The sequence below is a fragment of the Spea bombifrons genome, chromosome 12 (genome assembly GCF_027358695.1).
Source record: "Spea bombifrons isolate aSpeBom1 chromosome 12, aSpeBom1.2.pri, whole genome shotgun sequence".
Taxonomy (NCBI): domain Eukaryota; kingdom Metazoa; phylum Chordata; class Amphibia; order Anura; family Pelobatidae; genus Spea; species Spea bombifrons.
Window position 1 is genome coordinate 8,975,228 of NC_071098.1, and position 19,922 is coordinate 8,995,149.

General features: G+C 43.7%; 1 protein-coding gene across 4 annotated transcripts; it reads right to left on the reverse strand.

Moving 5' to 3' along the window:
• Nucleotides 1–4,274: 4,274 nt before the first annotated feature.
• SLC35E2B (solute carrier family 35 member E2B) lies at nucleotides 4,275–17,867 on the reverse strand. 4 transcript variants are annotated; one of them, XM_053452363.1, is made up of 9 exons: nucleotides 17,801–17,867; nucleotides 8,848–9,327; nucleotides 8,629–8,764; nucleotides 7,893–8,020; nucleotides 7,474–7,594; nucleotides 7,016–7,069; nucleotides 6,766–6,838; nucleotides 5,410–5,555; nucleotides 4,275–4,814 (listed from the first exon to the last, which is right to left on the reverse strand). In XM_053452363.1, exons 2-9 carry the CDS (start codon nucleotides 9,167–9,169, stop codon nucleotides 4,583–4,585), a joined length of 1,212 nt encoding a protein of 403 aa, XP_053308338.1. In that variant the 5' UTR covers nucleotides 9,170–9,327; nucleotides 17,801–17,867; the 3' UTR covers nucleotides 4,275–4,582. The 4 variants fall into 4 exon arrangements, with proteins under 4 accessions (XP_053308338.1, XP_053308339.1, XP_053308340.1 ...); XM_053452364.1 differs by having other exon boundaries at nucleotides 17,795–17,845; XM_053452365.1 differs by lacking the exon at nucleotides 17,801–17,867 and adding an exon at nucleotides 14,730–14,836.
• Nucleotides 17,868–19,922: the final 2,055 nt, after the last annotated feature.

A 19,922-nucleotide genomic window follows, 5' to 3' on the forward strand; every position in this document is an offset into this window, starting at 1 on the left:
TGGTAGGAAAGGAAAGCTGTGAGTCATATTTATGATAACCGTAGTGTATACTAGAAAGGAGTCCTTCCATATTGTTACCCAGAGAATCTGCCCCTTCACCTTAAGACTGGGGCAAAAACCCAGAGAGTTCCCAGGTACGGTAATCAGCATATCTGGAAACTCTACGGGTTGTGCCCGGAGACTCGGGGAAAGCGCTGACACTCCGGGTCCCGCAGCGGCCCCCAACTCAAATAAAAGGATATTAACTGATGGCGCTGTGGGGCATTCAGTTTGATCTAAGCCCCCCCCCCTCTACTTGTTATCCTTTAACCAGGTTAGTTTATATTAGTTTTTTTTTTTTTTTTTTGCAAAAGCATATACCGTATTGGCTCGAATATAGGCCGCACTTTTTTCCCCCACTTTAAGTTTTTAAAGTGGGGGTGCGGCCTATATTCGGGCTCTAGCGCCCGACGCCCGGGACATGCAGTCCCGGGCGCCGGGCAGGCAGCGGGGTTAAGATACAGATCCCCCGCAGCGGTGCAGGGGACCTGCATCCTTATCCCCGATACGCTCAGACAGCCTCCCCTGCCAGCACTTCCCACGGGGGGGGGGGTGCCGGCACGGGAGGTTATCTAAGCGTTTTACCTCTGCCCCCCCCTCCTCGACTTACCGGAGCAGACTCCCGGGTGTCTTGCGGGGCCGGCGGGAGACATTTACGCAATACGCTCATGCAACTTCCGGTACCGGAAGTTGCATACGCGTATTGCGTACATGTCCCTCGCCGGCCCCGCAAGACACCCGGGAGTCTGCTCCGGTAAGTCGAGGAGGGGGGGGCAGAGGAGGACAGCGGCAGCGGATCGCGGGGAGGGAGGACAGCGGCAGCGGATCGCGGGGAGGGAGGACAGCGGCAGCGGATCGCGGGGAGGGAGGACAGCGGCAGCGGATCTCGGGGAGGGAGGACAGCGGCAGCGGATCTCGGGGAGGGAGGACAGCGGCAGCGGATCTCGGGGAGGGAGGACAGCGGCAGCGGATCTCGGGGAGGGAGAACAGTGGCAGCGTATCTCGGGGAGGGAGGACAGAGTGGCAGCATGTTTTTTGGTGCTTTTTTAAAGAAAAAAAACTTTTTCTTTAAAAAAGCACCAAACTTTTAGGGTGCGGCCTATATACGGGGGCGGCCTATATCCGAGCCAATACGGCTTATTATGACCCAAACGATTACAATAATAAAGCACAAATATAAACTAACAAACATATAATGGTAACTAGTACGGCCCTTTCCTGAATATATAGATATATAGAGAGAGAGAGAGAGAGAGATCTATATATCTCAAGTCCTGGAACAAACTCTGGGTGTCCCATCAGTCTGCGCATGTACCTGTCCAGTCAGCAGAACACGGATCCGGCTGCATTGCTGGCCCCCAGACACGGATCCGGATGCATTGCTGGCCCCTGGACACGGATCCGGATGCATTGCTGGCCCCAGAACACGTCTGTCGGTTACTGGATCACTTGGGAGGTCGTCCATTCTTAGCCCACTTTTCGGTGGGTTCCCCTGGTTAGCGCGCCCAAACTTGGTTTTAGCATATTTCATGCCCCAGCCTTTTATTATACTGTAAAACCCACTAACCCCACCATGTCCAATTTACCCTGTTTATTGTGTTTTTGTTCAATGGCTTGTCTCATTATTACTGACAGAAGCTTTCTACGGCGTGCGTCATGCGATGCAACAAATCTATCCAAGTGCGACAGCAATAATCACATTCATAATATTTATGAACACAAATATTCATTTATTTTTACAGATACATTTATATACCACCAGATAACCAGAAAAACACGCAGCCCAACACAAACCGCCGGTTACACGGCTCATAAACGTATAGTTAAAACTAAAGCTATGATTCCATACTGCTTTTCGCTATGTATAACGTAACATTCCATGATGTGCATATGGAATTATACAAAGACTAAACTTGGGTAACCGAGATTTACGGAATGTAAAACAACCCTAGTGGTAGAATGGCTTCATTTTTTAAGACCGTGTCCCAGTTTGGATTGATTTCAATTTAATTCACCTTTACTTAAATAATAGTATGGAGTCAATTAAGAAATGGGTAATCCAAGTTGGCTATTAGATACCCCACGACGGCAAATGATTTCTGGGTCTCGTTGGATCACCGTAGGCCAGCCGATGATTGTCTTCCCTCTGTAAATAATCATCTGTGAGAAGCCAATGGCCCGCACTGTTAGGAGTGCCTATCTGCCCCTGAAAACGCAACAGGAATTGTTCAGTCTCCTCCAACAGATAGGCCTCCAGATATTGTTGAACTTCCATGATAATCAGCAACACATACAAAAGATGAACATTATGGAAGCTGCAGTGCTAACGTTTAGCAAACCCAGCCCTAGAGGTGGTAGCTACAGCAGACCAAGTTTGTTGGGGGGGAAAAGTAAAACCACCTATCAAGGTATGGAAAGAGACATTACGTAGACATATCTAGGGTCTCCACATATAAAAGCTGCTTACCAAACATCAAGGAAGCCGGTTACACTCCGAACGGTTATAAAACATCAAAGAAACCGGCTCTTAGAGCTTCCCAGATATGACGTGTACATGAAAGAGAACCTGCCCATTACATGAAAATTTACTGCTACGATAAAAGGCTGCACACAATACAATAACACACTTTGAAAACCAGTTTAAAAAAATCAGCATTTCCACATCTCATAAAAATAAGGATTTCTGTACAATCTACAAATGGTAAATGACACCGAGAACAATATAGTGATTGTTAATACAATGACACGCTCTATTCCAATCAGCAGTTTTGTATTTACACAAACATCTTCCCCCTCGTGATGAAGTCCTATGGCTATTCAGTGCTAGCAAGGAGCAGTCATGGAATAGTTAGCGGATCGGGAATGTTGTTTGGACAGTTCTGCTCCTTGTTTGCACCCACAGAAGAGACCAACACAGGAACATGTTAGTAAAATATTTCTACGAAAAAAATTCAATACAAATAAATCTCAGGCACATTTGACACAAACTCAGTTGCACTACGCAATGCCGTAGATCAAATAGTATTCCACGGATCACTCCATGACTAGGTGTCCCACTTTAATTAGAAATACTTATAAGTTTCCCGTCGACATCAACTGCAGGACTATAATGGTTGCATTCAAACTATCGCTGGCGAGCACAAGCTCGATAGCCGTGGGAAGTGGCCGTCTTTGAATACCAGCTGGGGCTATATGTTGATCTCACAAGTTTAAAATATTTAGTGGATTAGAAGGATCTGACAAATAAGGGCAATTAACTACTTAAACAAAGAGATGAGGTTTGATTATCTATAACATAGCAAAAAGTAAAACCAATACAATGAAGGAAGACGGGTGTGTTTTTCCCCAATGCACCAATTACCCATGAAACCAGGGCCAACCGCATCATTGGAGTCCAGAATGGCATTTTATTGTAGCTGTGGTGTAGAATTCTTTATATACTAAATGTTTTTTTACATCATGAAAAAGTACACTGTCACAGGTGTATGATATGCATACACACGCATACAGCACACATATATGTACACATAACGCACCCACATGCATCCAAGTAAAAGTAAGCACAAGACTTGTCGAATTATGGCTTAGCAGCTCTCTGGAATGTCTCTGCTTTTAAAGATATGTTTACACCATGTGATTGTTTGAAAGTTTATACCTAAACACCAAAAGATATGAGAAAATAGAACATTACAAATCATTGAGTATTCCTACTGCTGCCAGACATACGAGAAAGCGTAACTCAACGTCAGTGAGTGATAAGCCTGCCCTCGTTGGCACGATAATCTCAACCTGCCGGGAATACAATGACATAATGGCGGCCAGTTAGTAGATTAGATTTAGATTAGTATACGGAGACAGAGAAAACAGGGTAATGGATTATATTGGAAACGACGGTGGTCCTTTGAATGCATTTTAAGCACTTAGTGGTTGGGAGTGGATATTAACTAATAGGAGAACACATTCATAATACCAGTTCCACAAAGCATAAAACAACATTGTCTATTTTCATAGAGGTAAAATGGTGATGTTAGCACACAAACGGATGGTCCCAGTGTATAAAAAAGGCTTTACAGTCATTCCCCGGTTTGCATTGACGGTTGCCTCAAAGAACATAGTGGAAGGTCCTAGTAAAAAAATTACTAAACATAGTGGTTTGTCCTGCCCAGAAGTGTTCTTAAATTATTTTAAGAGGTGGTCTTAACATATTACATTTGAGGGACTTTTTTTGTTCCTGATTCCAGAAAGTACATCACTGAATATATATATATCCTCTGGGGCGGTCTTCATATTTGTGGTTTGTATGGATGCCAGTAGGGTCTAAATAAGACATGATGCTTTGTGATTATGATCCGGCTCGTAAAAGGTCAATGTTTTTAGCTTTGAACAAGAAGTGTCCCTATGTGGGAAACCACTTATAAACCAATGGATGCCTCCAATGAAAGTGCTTTTAATTAATGGTCCACTGGCTTGGGATGTGGAGGAACAGAAGAGAATGAAATGGGGAACTTGGTGGCAGAATTAATGGCTGTAAGGGCATGGCAGATTATTTTCCATGAGATTTCTGCTCTGGTCCTATGAGAGTTTCAGAGTCTTCGCTAGTTGCATGTGCGCTCAACGTGCGAAACGATTCTCTCTGATGCTGCCTGGCCTTGTTATAGAGCATGACTCCAATGATTACTAAAACAGTCCCAATCGCAGAAAGGCTGGTGATTTTATTACCAAAAACAATAATACTGAGCCAAATGGAAAGTGCGTGCTTCACGGTGCTGGCAACACTGAAAAGACAAAGGAATCAGGATTAGAATAAATCACAACTCTTTGTCATAAGGAGCCCGTGAAGAGAGCGACAGGTCTAAGTGACTGAATACAATTTAAACACAATGTTAGGAAATCAATAATCTACTACTCTTTTAAAACATCTTATAAAGTACATACTTGGTATTTTGTAAATTGCCCCCGTGCTGGCACTCAACAGGTTAATGAGTAGCTATACCCGATGCACAAGTTTCTCCAGCGTGAAAGCATTTGCAAACACCACGTGGCAAAGCTTTCCTCTAAAAAGGTCTGTTTGTCAGAAGCCTGTTCACATTTTGTCATCTGCTCAGGCAGTGCCTTTTACTATTTGGGGTCTATTCACTAAATAATATGCGGGATCCAAGGGAAGGTCATTCTCGGTATTTACTCTCTGTAGGTCTTTGTTATATTTCACTCGGGTCTAACTCTACCTGACTCGGCACCCCAAACAATCACTGTACTTTGGAGTCTATCTGTGACAGTCTGGTGTCAGTTCAGCTCTAGAGCCGGGACCATCATCAACTCAGTTTAGGAGAACTCTGTGCTGTTGAGCGCTGAATGTAAAACCCTGTATACCTGAAGGTGACCGGTGAGATCTTCCCCATGAGTGCATATGCAGTGACGCTTTGTAGATGGAACAAAACGCCATCGATAAGAAGCAGCACAATGATATCCCAATTGTAAGTGAACTTCCTTGCACTTTTACCAATCAGTGGCATGTCCTATATTGGAGAGAGAAATATGGGTTAAAACTCTAAACCTAAGTTAACAGCATTTTTGTAACACTGAAATGCTTTGTTACAGTAAGCCTGGACTATTTAATAAGGTATGACATAATAATATGGTTATAAGTTTGGAGAAAACAGGAATATGGAGGATGATATGTGAGAGAATTTGTTTCCCCTCTTCGAAGCCCCTACTGCATTGGTATGGTCCATATGAGCAGATGAGCTAAGGTGGCTAAGCTTTGGTGCTCCAGATAGCTGAACTCAAATGGTATTATGAAAATTGTAGTCCAAAATAGCTGGGGTGCCAAAGGTTAAGGGGAACTCCAGCCATTATATGCACTTCAATGCATGTGGTCACTTTAAATTTTCCATTTTTCTCATGCTCTCTAAAGCACATGAGCACTATACGCCCTACCAGCTAGCTCCAGCTCATGTCCAGGGTATATAAAGAGGACCCCCAAACACCTGCACAAAAAGGGCTCCACTGGCTTTAATTGGAGTGCTTCCCTGCCGCTGACTGCTTTAAGCATCCAACAGTAGTCCCCCAAACGGGACGGCTTCTACTATCTTCTATTTTCTTCACAAGTTACAAGTACTTTCAAGGTGCTTTAATATACATTCTTCATTGGTGGGGCTGCATGGTACACTCGGGTGTCCCTTTGGCTCATTATTGCTGATAAGGTGAAATCTCGTTAAAATGATCCTATAAAAGGCCATGTGAAACTAAAACATACAGGCAGTTTTGTTATGCTGCGCAGGTTCTCTTCTGTATTGTATGAAACTCAAGTCATTGGGAAATCACTAAAATGTATATTATTTCTTGTTCGTAGGATCTTAATACATTTAATTGAGGAAGTGATATAATCAGGAAACAGGGACGTGTGACAGGGTCATATGACAGAAGTGCACCCTCAGCATCTTCAGGACAATGCACCAAGATACCTTTAGGAATAGCAGCTGTGATGGACCTAATTCCACAGAGGGGTCGCTTGTAAATCTGTGAATTCATTGTTTCTGCTTCTTGCATATTTTAATTTTTCTGTGGCAGGCTGCTCATTCTCTGCCTAGTTTTTCCTAATTTCCACCACATTTCACCCACTTTTGGATCCCATATGGAGTTTCAGATGTGGTTATGGAAACTTCAACCCCTTGTATACCTCAAACAAAAGCATGAAAGACAGTGATAGGAGACACCAAACATTACCATGAGAAATATCCATGTAGGAATAAGCATGATCACTGCTGCCGCGCTGGTGTAAAACTGGAGCTCTGGAGGTCTGTGGAAAGACATACACCATGAATTAATTTCTCCAACAGGGAGACCTGCAAATTATTAAGTGAGTTGACGTTTTACTCATGTACCAAGAACATGTCGCCAACTCTGCCTTGTGGGTTTTGAGGACTGGAATAATCTTAGTACAGACTAGCACTTTAGTGGTCCATGAAATACTCACGAAAATTTATATTTATCTCCACTTAGAAGTTTCTTCGAGAAGACATTCTGCAAACTGAAAAAAAAAACCATAATATTTTAATAGGAAGAACGTATACTAATCACTCGAGAAAATTGGCTTTATCATAGTTACAAAACGTGTGCATTAAACAGCTATGTTTCTTAAAGTAAGGTGGTTGGTAGTGCTTTAAGAAATTTACTGGGTGTCCGTTTCTCGATTGTAAGTATCCAGGCTAGGTATCTGGCCATGCCAAGCTTTCTGGGAAGAACTCTAAATTACTTTTCTACATCATGGGTTGCACTTGAAACTCTTGGCAGATGTATTTCTTTTTACCTCTCCGTCACTGGCCCAACTCAGAGTCCTACAACCTGAGCAAAGAAGCCAGGTCATGTCTGAAGTGGCCTGATCATCTGAAGCTGGCCAGATATGCTCCTCAATCCCCCACCATTGAAACTCACCAGTCCATGATGTTTGTAGACAGAGCAGCAGAGAAGCCCAGTATGTTAAAGCTGATTTCACTAGCAGTGCAGAGTGCCAACCCAGCCATGACTGGGAGAAGAGATAGGTTCACTATCATTCCTGGCAAAGAAAAAAAGGTCACAAAAATCAGTTACAAATTACTCTATTCTGTACATTTAACACGGATCAATTTAATCAAAACTTGGATTCTACTGATAAAAGTCTGTTTTATGTAAACCATTTTTTCATCCTCTGGACGAAAAAGAGGCATTTTACGCAGACTAAAAAGATCACATCATCTAAAATATTATTCTTTGAAACAACCCTGAAATTGAAATAGTTCAAAACAGAACAATTATTTAAAAAAAAAAAAACAGCATTAACATGGTTGAGCGTGTTGCTAAGGTTAGAAACGTACCGGTGTATTCTCCCAATATAAGTCTAGACATTATGACCGTAAATATTGGAGCTGAGCTTTTAACCGTTTCCGCAAAAGAAACCGCCACATTCTTCAAGCTCACGAGTCCTAGAACCACAGTGGCGAACCTGGGGGAAAAACATATAATGCTACAGTATTAGCTAAAAGTTCTTTTTCCTTTAAAAGCACCTGGTTTGCTTCTGAAGATTTCTGGAATAGTGTTCTTTGGACAGGCGAGTCAAGAGCGGAACTTTCTGGGTCGCAAGGGCCCGGTTTTGTTTGTTATATTCCGTAGTAAATGAGTGTCGAGATGTTGTGACACGAACCAAAGAAGCTTGACAACTCAAATATGACACACGGGGTTAAAGCAGTTCTTTATAACTTCAAGAAGTGTTTAACTGCATTTTATTGCCGGGTTTACAATCTAAAACGACACACAGGGGCTCCGGATGTGCCCTAAATCTATTTAATAAAGTAATGACCTAGGTAGAAATTGAATGTGTTGTTTCCTCACCCAGGTTCCCTTTTATGTATTATTTTGTTTTGGTTGAACAAGTTAATGAATAAAATGTTGCTTTATTTTAAACATTTAAAACAATATTTTGTTTAGCTGGATAGAGCTGTATTTTTAAATCAGCGAGAAGAAATTCCTAACTAGCTCTAGAACCACTCAATAAAATACTTTTCACACAACAATATGGTTTTCCCCCCCATATTGGTGTCACGACAGATTTACCTCATAATACCCACAAAAACCATAATCATGATGAAGTTTGAAGGGTAACTAAGCCGGGGTTTGTGCTGATACAGACAGCAGGGAATGAACATCTTGATGCAGCCAATAAAGGTGGTGGAAAGCATCTGGACAGCACCTAAAAATAAAGAACAAATATTAATTCGATCTATTCTATAACAACACGTTATCTATCTGGTTGTATAGGTGGAACGGGATTACCTAGCATGCTCGGCTCCCCTTCCAGTAACGTCAGAATGTACTTGTTGAGGAAAAGTGTACAGAAGCTGAAGAAAAACCACAGTGCGAGGTAGGTGAGCGCCCGGGAATTGCAGACTCCCAGGTCCGACTCGATAACGGTTGTCTCGGTGATGGTGATTTTCAGAACGTTCTCATCGGGCACGCTGTCGCTGCGCGTGATCACCATCTTTTCAGTCCAGTGAGAGAAGAGCGATCCCTTTGCTTTCGCTTTATCCGGAGACAGGAGGCACTTTGTGTCCTCGGGGGACTGTGTGTTCCCTGCCGTTGACATCTTGATGGTCATTGTCCACGGAAACGTGTCATCGGCCCGGGTCGCCGGGTACACGGGGATTTAGTTATTATTTTAAAAAGGCTCACTCTGTCCTCTCCGCGTCATCTCAAAATGACTCCCCCCCCCTAAACGATAACTTCAGAGGCTAATTACAGAATACACCTTAGGTCCTGGAAGAGAAAAAGGGACAATTTCTTTAAAAAATGTAATTGGGATTTTAAACTCAACAATGATTATTGCAAAAAACAATCAGGAGATATTGGTGTCAAAAAGCACCCAGCGTAGGCATGGGTGGGCGGAGCTATTGCTAAGCCCCTCCCCTTGTACGCCATATACATGAATGCATTGGAATTGATCTGTTTTGGGTATAATTTTGATGGCCGCGACACATCCAAACTAAATTGGGATCTATGTTTAAAAACAGGCGCAATGTCAAGGTCACTTTGGTCTTATTTGCGTAAATTATGTATAAAGCCGTTAGAACTGGGTTTATACAGGGGAACAATAAAACACACAACTGTGACATCTTACTCTCTTTTAGAATTTTGTTCCTGCAATGCAAATATCACCAGAGTGCTAGACATGTCAAGCAAAATAAAGTGAATTACTGAATTGTTCATTAAAATGACATCCCTTTTAAGACTTTTTAGCAGATGATAATGATTTTTTATACAGCCTATAATTATAGACCAAGCAGAGAATCACAGCCAGGCACACAGCGCTGGAAAACAAACAGCCTGGTAAGTAGCACGCCATTTATATTTACATTACGGATTAATACGATGACAGAGGTTTACAGACTGTAAGCAGGGCCTGACTTTCGTGTCATCATTGGGAGACGCTCGCCATTATGGCACTGATACTACTAGCAAGGCAATTTGCCCCACAAGCGAGGAGTACTCCCTGAGCCAGACACCTAACAGATTTAATGTGATTGTGGAAAGCATGGGTGTGTGTGTGTGGAAGAGAGCGATGTGTGTTTGTATAGCTTTTTTACAGCTATTTATTAAGGTTTAAAAAAAGTTACTGTGAAATACCATGACTTTTAGGACTGCAGATCTCATACACAGCAAACCCACTGAGCTCCTAGCAGGGCCTGACTGGGGATAACAGCCCGCTGCCACTTAATACAGGGGCGTCCAACCTGCGTCCCTCCAGCTGCTGCAGGACAACATCTCCCATAATGCTCTTTAAGGTAAGGGGCTGGCTGAGGAGGATGGGAGCTGTAGTCCTGCAGGTTGGACGCCCCTAACTTAATAGAATAAGTGCAGCTAACAGCAAGCTATGACAGCCCGTATGTTTCTTTGTTCACTTAGACTGACCGGCACATCCAGCTGGTGGCTACACACTACCGGCTACCTAGTGGCCAGGTGTGCCACACGGCCAGCCCAAAAGGGGGCATCAGGGGAGGAAAGAGGGAGAGGGATTTTGGTCCCAATTAGGGACTGTCCCTCCTAAACATGAACAGTTGGAAGGTACGAAATACTAGATGAATTAATAAAGGCATATGACAGTTCAGGATCATTGCAATAAACAGAGCTGGGCATATTTGTAAGTGTACACGCCAGGAAGGGGTATATGCCATGCTGCATGTAACATGCGCTGGTTATGTTTACCTCTAAGTGGTGTAGCTCCACCCACTTCCTGTATGATTGTGCCTAGCCTTGCCTCCTGTGCACTGCTAGCTCCGCCCCCACACCTTATTATTATTATTATTTATTGTTTTATAAAGCGCCATCAAATTCCGTAGTTATGCTGTCAACGAATTCATTAAGGTTGGGGTGCCGGCTGCAAAACGTAATAATCTGTCTAACCTGGAACATAATAAAAACAACACGCAGCGCACACACATTCTATTTTTGGCAAAGAATGCTAAAGGCAGAGGCAACAACTTTTACCCCTAATTTCCATTTCACGATGTCCTATTACATAAAAGACAAATGCGTTTCTTGAGCGATAAACAACAAAGCACAAGCAGAATCAAGCTTTTTTATCTTTAAGCACAGCACTGAAACAAACATCTCATCTTTGCGATAAAATACTACCCTAGTCAGACGGACCCAAGGTTCAAGGCTATGAAGGAAGGTGGATAAAGTTGCGTGTTCTGTCTTCACCCGGCCTGTCTGTATCACCTGCTGCGCAAGCAGAAAAACAGACAAAACACAGCATTGCAAAACATGCGACGCTGCCGGCTGCACAAACAGTTAAAAAAATGCTTTACAACCTGTGTTGTGTTCTGGGGATGAGAGCGCAGCGGGGCTTCGGTGGAGTCCTGCGATCCTCAGCTCCCGTCCCATCTGTGAGTGTAAAACGTGGCAGCCAAGTGCAAAGCCACATCTGCTAAACCTCAAAACCACGCCGTAAGCTTAGACTCCCAGCAACAAACAGGGCAGGACAGACCTCTGCCCCCCGTCTCCACCGGACTGCGGGTCAAAGGAACCCCAGAAGGTATCCCAGGTTGGGGAGCATAACCCAAATTCTTATACCTCTGCTGTATATTCACATAAATGGAGGAAATAAGATTATCTTATTTCTGATTCGTTGTATGCGTACAGCACCATCACATACCACAGCAGAGTACAAGGTGGGGGCAGGACATCAGTACTGCAGCCCATAACAATTTGGAAACGAAACACGAGAAATAAATGAGACCTGAATGTCCCACGTAAACGCTTAGTCTAAATAATCTATACATGCTAACCCTGCAGCTGGCCAATGTACAGATTCTTAGATAAGAACCTGATTTACCTGGCCTCTTACGACTATCGTGGGTGTAGCGCATGTACACCTGCATGCAACACACATGCACTAATGCACTATATAATTACCGGTTACACAATATTTTATCAGCTGTTTATTGATGCGTACGCAGAGACATCTAAATATTATTCGCACCAATGATGGTCCTTGTCTAAAATGACTCGTAAAATATTACCGCCGCTGCCTACATTTTGTTTAGACGAGTCTCTGCGGGCGCAGACAAGAAGAAATCAATCAAGCTGCCTCGAAATTCCACATGGCTCTGTCAAGCTTGGATTAAAAGTCTATATAAGCATAACCAGGAAAAAGCTGGAAGGTCTGGCTGGATCTCCCATCCAAGAGGGGCAGATGAGGAACAAACCCCGGAGGGCTGCGTTCAAATATCTGCTCCCCGTAGCACTGGGAACCCGTTAAAAATCCATGCCAACAAAGCCTAAGCCGTACAAACTTCCAAAACTCCGCAAAACAAACAAATCCCCCCCAAAACACAATGTGCTGATCGTAGTTCTCCGCGATGACTCCAGTAACAGCTGCTGCGTTATTGAAGGTATTGTTGTTGCGAACGCCGCCGTGTTAGTGTGCCGTAACAATACAATATGCCATTATTATTACTACAGTATGGGGTGTAAATACCCCAAATGCTCCAAACAGAGGGAAAGTGGACAGACTACCTGAAAAGAGCCCGAATCCAGCGCCGAGAGCGTGCCGTGTCCTGATTCACAGATCTGGAAAGCAGGAACAGGTATTACCAGCCTCTGCCGATCCAAAAATAATTCATACCGTATCATTTCATGCCAGCAAAATCATTTCTATTAAAGAGACAGTACCACGAACACAAAAACAAGCAGAACCATCAGCTTTACGGACAGGCACGACTCCTTCGCTGACGTTTTCTTTGCTAATTACTTGTGTCGGCATCTCTGTCCTTCTGACCCTATTAAGCAAAGCCATTAACCCTTTATGTTACTGATTTAACCCCCCAAAAAAGTCCTACGGCATGTCTTAGAGCAGAGGTAGCTCACCGGCTATAATGAAAGAACAACGATGCTCAGGCAGCATCCATTTCCTTGGGGTCTATTCACTAAATGGAGAGTTGTGTTTCAACCGCTTGGTTTCTCTACACATTACAAAGCTCCATCCCAGCGAGCTTTGGCTGCCCTGTATAATGTATTGTTAAATCAGCGGGAGTTCCTAACATACACTGAACTACACATTATACAGGGCCAGCTCTACTCTTCAAGCTGGAGACGTTTGCTAGGCACGGCTCTTCATAATGAATAGTGAAGTGAAAGCGTTGAAACCGGCCCTTTCCCTCTAGTGTACAGACCCCTTTTTTCTGCTTGCGCAGCAGGTGATACAGACAGGGCGGGTGAAGACAGGACACCCGACTTTATCCACCTTCATAGCCTTGAAACTGGGGTTCGCCTGACTAGGAAGTATCATATCGTACATTTTTTAGCATTTCTCTTTAAATCGTGCTGATCCCTCAAACACAGCGGTACCTTTTCTAAAGTTTGCTTAATACATCTTTTATATAAATACATGCTGTCGGATAATGGGCCTCTTGTTGCATCATATACAATACACTTGCTTGATTATTGTTTTAGTTCTGGTTTTCTCTCCTAGTAAAGTAGACAAACCCCCCTAACAGCATACATAACCTTTATCACCAGGGCCAGGGGATAACAAGGCGACCTTGACCCTTTAATGCCGGCGGCCACCTAATGACGGCAGTGCGGCCGATGGCTGGATAGGACAGGCTGCAAATTGTGTTTTTGAGCACCTGATCTGTAGCTGGAGCGGCAGATCGAGTGTGTATAGAGCGACGTCCGGCAGCGGCCCTCCGGGCATTGGCTAGGTGGCCAGTCCGAGCTTGTTTATCACCCTTCCTTGTTGTAAACAAAAGAACCGCTAGGTCTTATCTGAGACGCAGCCAAAACTTAGCTGAGCTGTAAATAGAGTACCCCTGGCATCAATAGGAACTTGGGTGCTCGGCAGAACCCGAAGGTCTCCATTGTAATAATTCTCTGATCCTGAGGGATACTTTCCGCTTGGCCGATGCGGGAATGAGCTGGGTGTTCGAAACCCGTCTAGTATATGGGGGAAAAAGTAAACCCAACAACCAAGAACCTACAACGGTATGTCACTGAAAGTGTACAAACAGTGATAAAAGCTTGAATCTCCGTCAAACCCAAAGCAAGAGAGTCTGACAGGACCAACGGCCAGTGTCCCAAATCTGATCTTTACATATAGATCACACCGTGCGCAGTCTCAACAACCAAGTTGTTTTGTTATTACATCATCAGTAATTGCAGCACATGGACGACCTCATTATACAGTTCTGCGATGTACGGTAGGCGATCTCTCTCTGCCATCCAGCACTCCAATGCTCTTAATAAACTAGTTTTCATGAATAAATACTCTCGGCATACGGATATTTAGGAAAGGAACCGCTTGCCAGCTTATTTTATATATGAGGCCAAAACAAACAAACATCTGCTATTTGTTTTTGTTCTGCTAAAAGCACGCGAGGATTAGATTTAGTCCTTAATAAAACAGTCCCGACAGAGAACGGTTTCAGAGGACAGCTTCTGAACTAAATGTTATGATCTTGCGGCAGTAACGAAGTTTGTAAGGATCCAGTTGAGGTCCAAAGTCAGAATAATGGCTGCAGCAGATCGGGTATTCTGAATAGGCCAGACAATGAATAATTCAGACGGGTCAGTCATGCCTTCATTACGTCCAGTGATCAGTGAAGCAAACGGCTTTTACAAGTTAGGGTTTCAGTAAGAAACACTGCTTGCTCTCATACCTGGCAGCCGGGGGCAGCGCTGGCTCCTCCGCGCATGCATTCTTCTGCCACCGCTGGGTTCTGGACTGAATCCAGAAAGACAGTAGGATTCAGAAAAGAGTGGTTTGTGAGCCGGACGTTAATCATCTGGATACCCTACAAGGAGCTCCAAATTGTCAACAGAGCTCACCTCGCAAGCACTATTGTCTGCCACGCAGGACTTCTTTCAGAAATGTATTTCTCCCATGACGCCGGCCATGTAATAAATCATATCTGGATGGGAGAAGGTGGCCATTCCCTCCTATTTGCCAATAGCAAAGTCCACTTGGGTGGACACGTTACTTTATTTACATATCAGGACAAACAGCGGTACATTGTTAATAATAATCGCAAGGGATTTCCAGCAGAAGAGTAACCAAGGAGGTCCCGATCTGTGCAATTCAGGCAGCTTCGGGAATGATTCAGTCCAGAAATAATCACAAACTGCTCCAGACACCTCGGGTCTGAACTCCGGATACAGCAGAGACGTAAACAATGACATGGTTTGCTGCCAAATTATACCAATCAAAAAATCAGATTTCTGTTAAAGGTCACATCAGATTCGTTCACCGGATTAAACACAGAATGCGACGGCAGATAACTCCCAGTCCATCTGTCTAGTCGCCCAATTGTCCTGATGTAAAGACTCGAACCTTAATCAGTCCTCGGTCTTGTCTTAGATTCAGGAGCCAGATGCCTGCCTCATATATATTTCATTTCACTGTATGGGCCTCTACCACTTCTGATGGGAGGCTGTTCCATTTATCCACCACCCTCTCTGTAAAGTAGAACTTTCTCACATTACTTTGTTAAATCTCTCTAAGTATTAAAAGATTCCTCCTCTCTCTCTCCTTCAAGTCGTACATACAGAGATCCCTTAGTCTTTGCTGACATTTATCCTGCAAACCGCTTAGAATTTTAGTCGCCCTCCTCTGCACTAACCGGCTATTGGATGACATCACGTACACTGCATCAATTTCAAATAAGCACATGATGTCATTAAGATGTTTACAATGCTTCTGGTTGTTATATAAAGAGGTTTTTCAGATGTATGTAAATAGCACCACCTGTAATGACTCGCAGCGGGCTCCCTATCAGGACTAGGACCCGGGATTGGAGGACGCCCCAACCTATATTTTACCTTTACACATATATACGTTTAAATATGACCCCTACAGATCATACACGGGTATCCTCGAATCCAGCGTTCTCCTTCCTTTCACAGGTAGTGTGTTATTAATAAACACATTGAGTATACATTACGCTTCCAACTAAAAACGATAAAGTAGTAGTAGATCGTGGAAAGAATTCAGAGGTCAGGCTGAGGCCTGATGTGTTTTAAACACGACCAGCCACTGAAAACGCACAAAAAAGGTAAAAATCTGGAGAAAGTTCCATCGTCACAAATGTGGTTTTTTTTTTTTAAATTCCACCACCTTCCGCAAACACGAACCCCAGTCCATAGAAGGTAAAGAGCGATCCATCTGCCGGCCGCAGAACAATACTAGCCGTCATTATAACTACATGGTACGACGTGAGGGTATTAATAACGTGACGCACACGGCTGGCACACCGTGAGGGTATTAATAATGTGACGCACACGGCTGGCACACCGTGAGGGTATTAATAATGTGATGCACACGGATGGCACGCCGTGAGGGTATTAATAATGTGACGCACACGGATGGCACGCCGTGAGGGTATTAATAATGTGATGCACACGGATGGCACGCCGTGAGGGTATTAATAATGTGACGCACACGGATGGCACGCCGTGAGGGTATTAATAATGTGATGCACACGGATGGCACGCCGTGAGGGTATTAATAATGTGACGCACACGGCTGGCACGCCGTGAGGGTATTAATAACGTGACGCACACGGCTGGCACGCCGTGAGGGTATTAATAATGTGACGCACACGGATGGCACGCCGTGAGGGTATTAATAATGTGATGCACACGGATGGCACGCCGTGAGGGTATTAATAATGTGACGCACACGGATGGCACGCCGTGAGGGTATTAATAATGTGATGCACACGGATGGCACGCCGTGAGGGTATTAATAATGTGACGCACACGGCTGGCACGCCGTGAGGGTATTAATAACGTGACGCACACGGCTGGCACGCCGTGAGGGTATTAATAACGTGACGCACACGGCTGGCACGCCGTGAGGGTATTAATAACGTGACGCACACGGCTGGCACGCCGTGAGGGTATTAATAATGTGACGCACACGGCTGGCACGCCGAGAGGGTATTAATAACGTGCCGCACACGGCTCACACGCCGTGAGGGTATTAATAACGTGACGCACACAGCTAGCACGCCGTGAGGGTATTCACAAGGTGACGCACACGGCTGGCACAGCGTGAGGGTATTAATAAGGTGACGCACACGGCTGGCACAGCGTGAGGGTATTAATAAGGTGACGCACACGGCTAGCACGCAGTGAGGGTGATATTAACGTGATGCACATGGCTGGCACGCCGTGAGGATAATATTAACGTGGCACGCGCACACAGGCGGCACGCCGTGAGGGTTTTTCAGGTATTATATATATATATATATATATATTATATAATAAAATATATTATGACATATTGTATGTTTTCTAGAAACAGAATGCTAGTAATTTTCAAACAACAGAAGACTTTGTAATAATATGTAGCAATACAATGCAAACCCACTCCCACTCGGATCCACGTCGCCATCCCCATGCTTTACTCATTGTTATGTAATCACACAGTGTCAGTGGATCTGCTGCTCTTCCCAGTTCTCCACTTAGTTCGGTCACACCGAAGAGATAAGTGATGTCACAACTACGCCCCGATCTCTGCAGACCACGGGCACCCACAGGACCCAAGCTGGAGTTAGGGTGATAGATTCCCCCGCTAGGTGCTACACAGATGAGCTGGCAGAGGCCCGTCACGGTCCCTGGACCGGAGCCCTCAATTTCTCGCGACTGCAGCACAACACCGGCAGCCACGTCAGACAGAGCCCGAGGCGGGAGATAAACAACCAAAGAGATGGAAGTAACTCACACTCACCATGGACGGCCCTCTCCGGCAGCTTCCACTGCCCTCCATAGCAACATGGTTACCAGGAGCCAACCACAGACACCATCTGGAGAAAGAGCGTCCCAACGGCAGCTAAATTAGCGCTCTATGGTTAGACTGACACCTAGAGGTAACATGGAGAATTACACGTCTTAACAGGGCTTTGATGAAATCCTTTAAGGGGCGTTTTGGACGTCATGACGCAGGTAGTTTATTGTTAGCTTTGTTCCCTTGTCCTTATTCTACATGTAGCACAACAGGAAGGCGGGAGACTTCTGCAGGAGCCAAGTAAAGGCCCAAACTCCTCCACGTGCAAACATATTTATTTATTGCCAGTTTGTAATCCACGGAATAGCACACAGCAGGGGAAACGTGAAATAAATGCCCAACGCGTTTCGTGCTTAGTCATGTCGTGCTTATTCATTCACAAGTCTGCAGCAGTCTCCTCGCGGCATGTCAATGAGATTATTCATATTTATTGTTTTATATATCGCCATCGTATTCCGCAGCGATGTACAGTGGGTTCTGCGGAGACTGCGGAAGAGAGTTATTTTATTATGTCTTCGTTAAACCCTAATTTCAGTAGCCGCATGTCATACGGTGCAGTGCCTAGTACAGGCATCTCACACACCTCCCAACCATCCTGATTTTAGTGGGACAGTCGTGATGAGCAGTTGAGCAGTGGCGTCTCCAGCTTTCATATTTATGGGGGGACAGGGACCAAAGTAGGGGGGCAATTATAAAATGCTACATATACATTGTGTATGTGTGTGTGTATATATATATATATATATATATATATATATGCGTTAGACATGCATTTGTAACTGCATAATATGTGCTTATCTCTTTGAGGTAAAGACCTTGATTGAATTATGATTTAAAAATAACTGTTGAACTGGCAGTTATTTTTCATTCTTAAATATAAGACCCTACTGCTGATATATATAAATACTAGCCCCTGCAGCCAGTATATATTAATATTAGCCCCTGCAGCCAGTATATATTAATATTAGCCCCTGCAGCCAGTATATATTAATATTAGCCCCTGCTGCCGATATATATTATAATTAGCCCCTGCTGCCAATATATATATATATATATATATATATATATATATATATATATGAGCCCCTCAAGTCAATATATACATATATATATATATATTACCGTATTTGCTCAATTATAAGACGACCCCCCAAAATCTGAATATTAATTTATGAAAAAAAGAAAAAGCCTGAGGGGCACAGCATGATGTAGGGGGGTCCATGGCCCACTCTGCCCCCCCCCCTTGCTGGTGCCACTGGATACGATTATGGCTCCTGAATTTAAGACGAGACCAACGACTGATTAAAATCTAAAGTGGACAGACTAGACGGGGTCAAATGGGTCTGATCTGACAACAAATTCTGTTTCTAGATGTTGAGAGACGCAAAATCACAAATCTTTGTATGTTGACCTGCTCGAGTACGCCAGTTTCATGCAGATAAATATTATTATCAAAATGGCTTTTTATTAATTGGTTATTAATTTGATATTATAAATAAAGCAACCAATGAGACACAAACTTTATTGGTTTCCATGGTATAAGAATATTTTTAAACTGTTGCACCAGAATTTTTCTTTTAAAACCATGATATTGTCATTTCCTTTTCCGGAGGGCCGGCCAGTCATCCTATTTGGCCAGTCGTAATGATTGTCTATAATACACCCTATGAAATATATGCAATATATGTGATTGTCATGGAATACTTGAAAAAAGGTCTTTGCTTAAAGTGCCAGAAAAAGCCAAGTTATAATAAAACGGTTAATGTAAGGTTTAAATATCTTGAAATGACCCCCCAGTAACTAGCAGTCTGTAAATGATTTCATGTTCTCTGTGATGTGCAGATAATGATTGAGCTGCGATGAGCTAAATCAACACATAGCGTTCCATGAAAAGTTTCTTTTATAATAAATGTAACGAGCGTCTTGGAGCGCAAAGGCAAAACTCAAATGTATTCGGCACGAGAAATAAGCATTCAACTTCAATCACTTAATATTTCAGAAAGTTCTCTAGATGGTTATTTATTTGTTTGTGCGGGTAAAGAAGTGTTTCACCCGTTTGATGAAC

What these genes read in the sequence shown, in the direction of transcription:
- SLC35E2B (XM_053452363.1), bottom strand. Translation starts at nt 9,169, where the DNA reads ATGACCATCAAGATGTCAACGGCAGGGAACACACAGTCCCCCGAGGAC. An exon ending in GTTTTTGTGGGTATTATGAG is followed by an intron (nt 8,021 to 8,628) that starts GTAAATCTGTCG and finishes TTTTTCCCCCAG; the next exon opens with GTTCGCCACTGTGGTTCTAG. An exon ending in CTACATGGATATTTCTCATG is followed by an intron (nt 5,556 to 6,765) that starts GTAATGTTTGGT and finishes TCTCCAATATAG; the next exon opens with GACATGCCACTGATTGGTAA.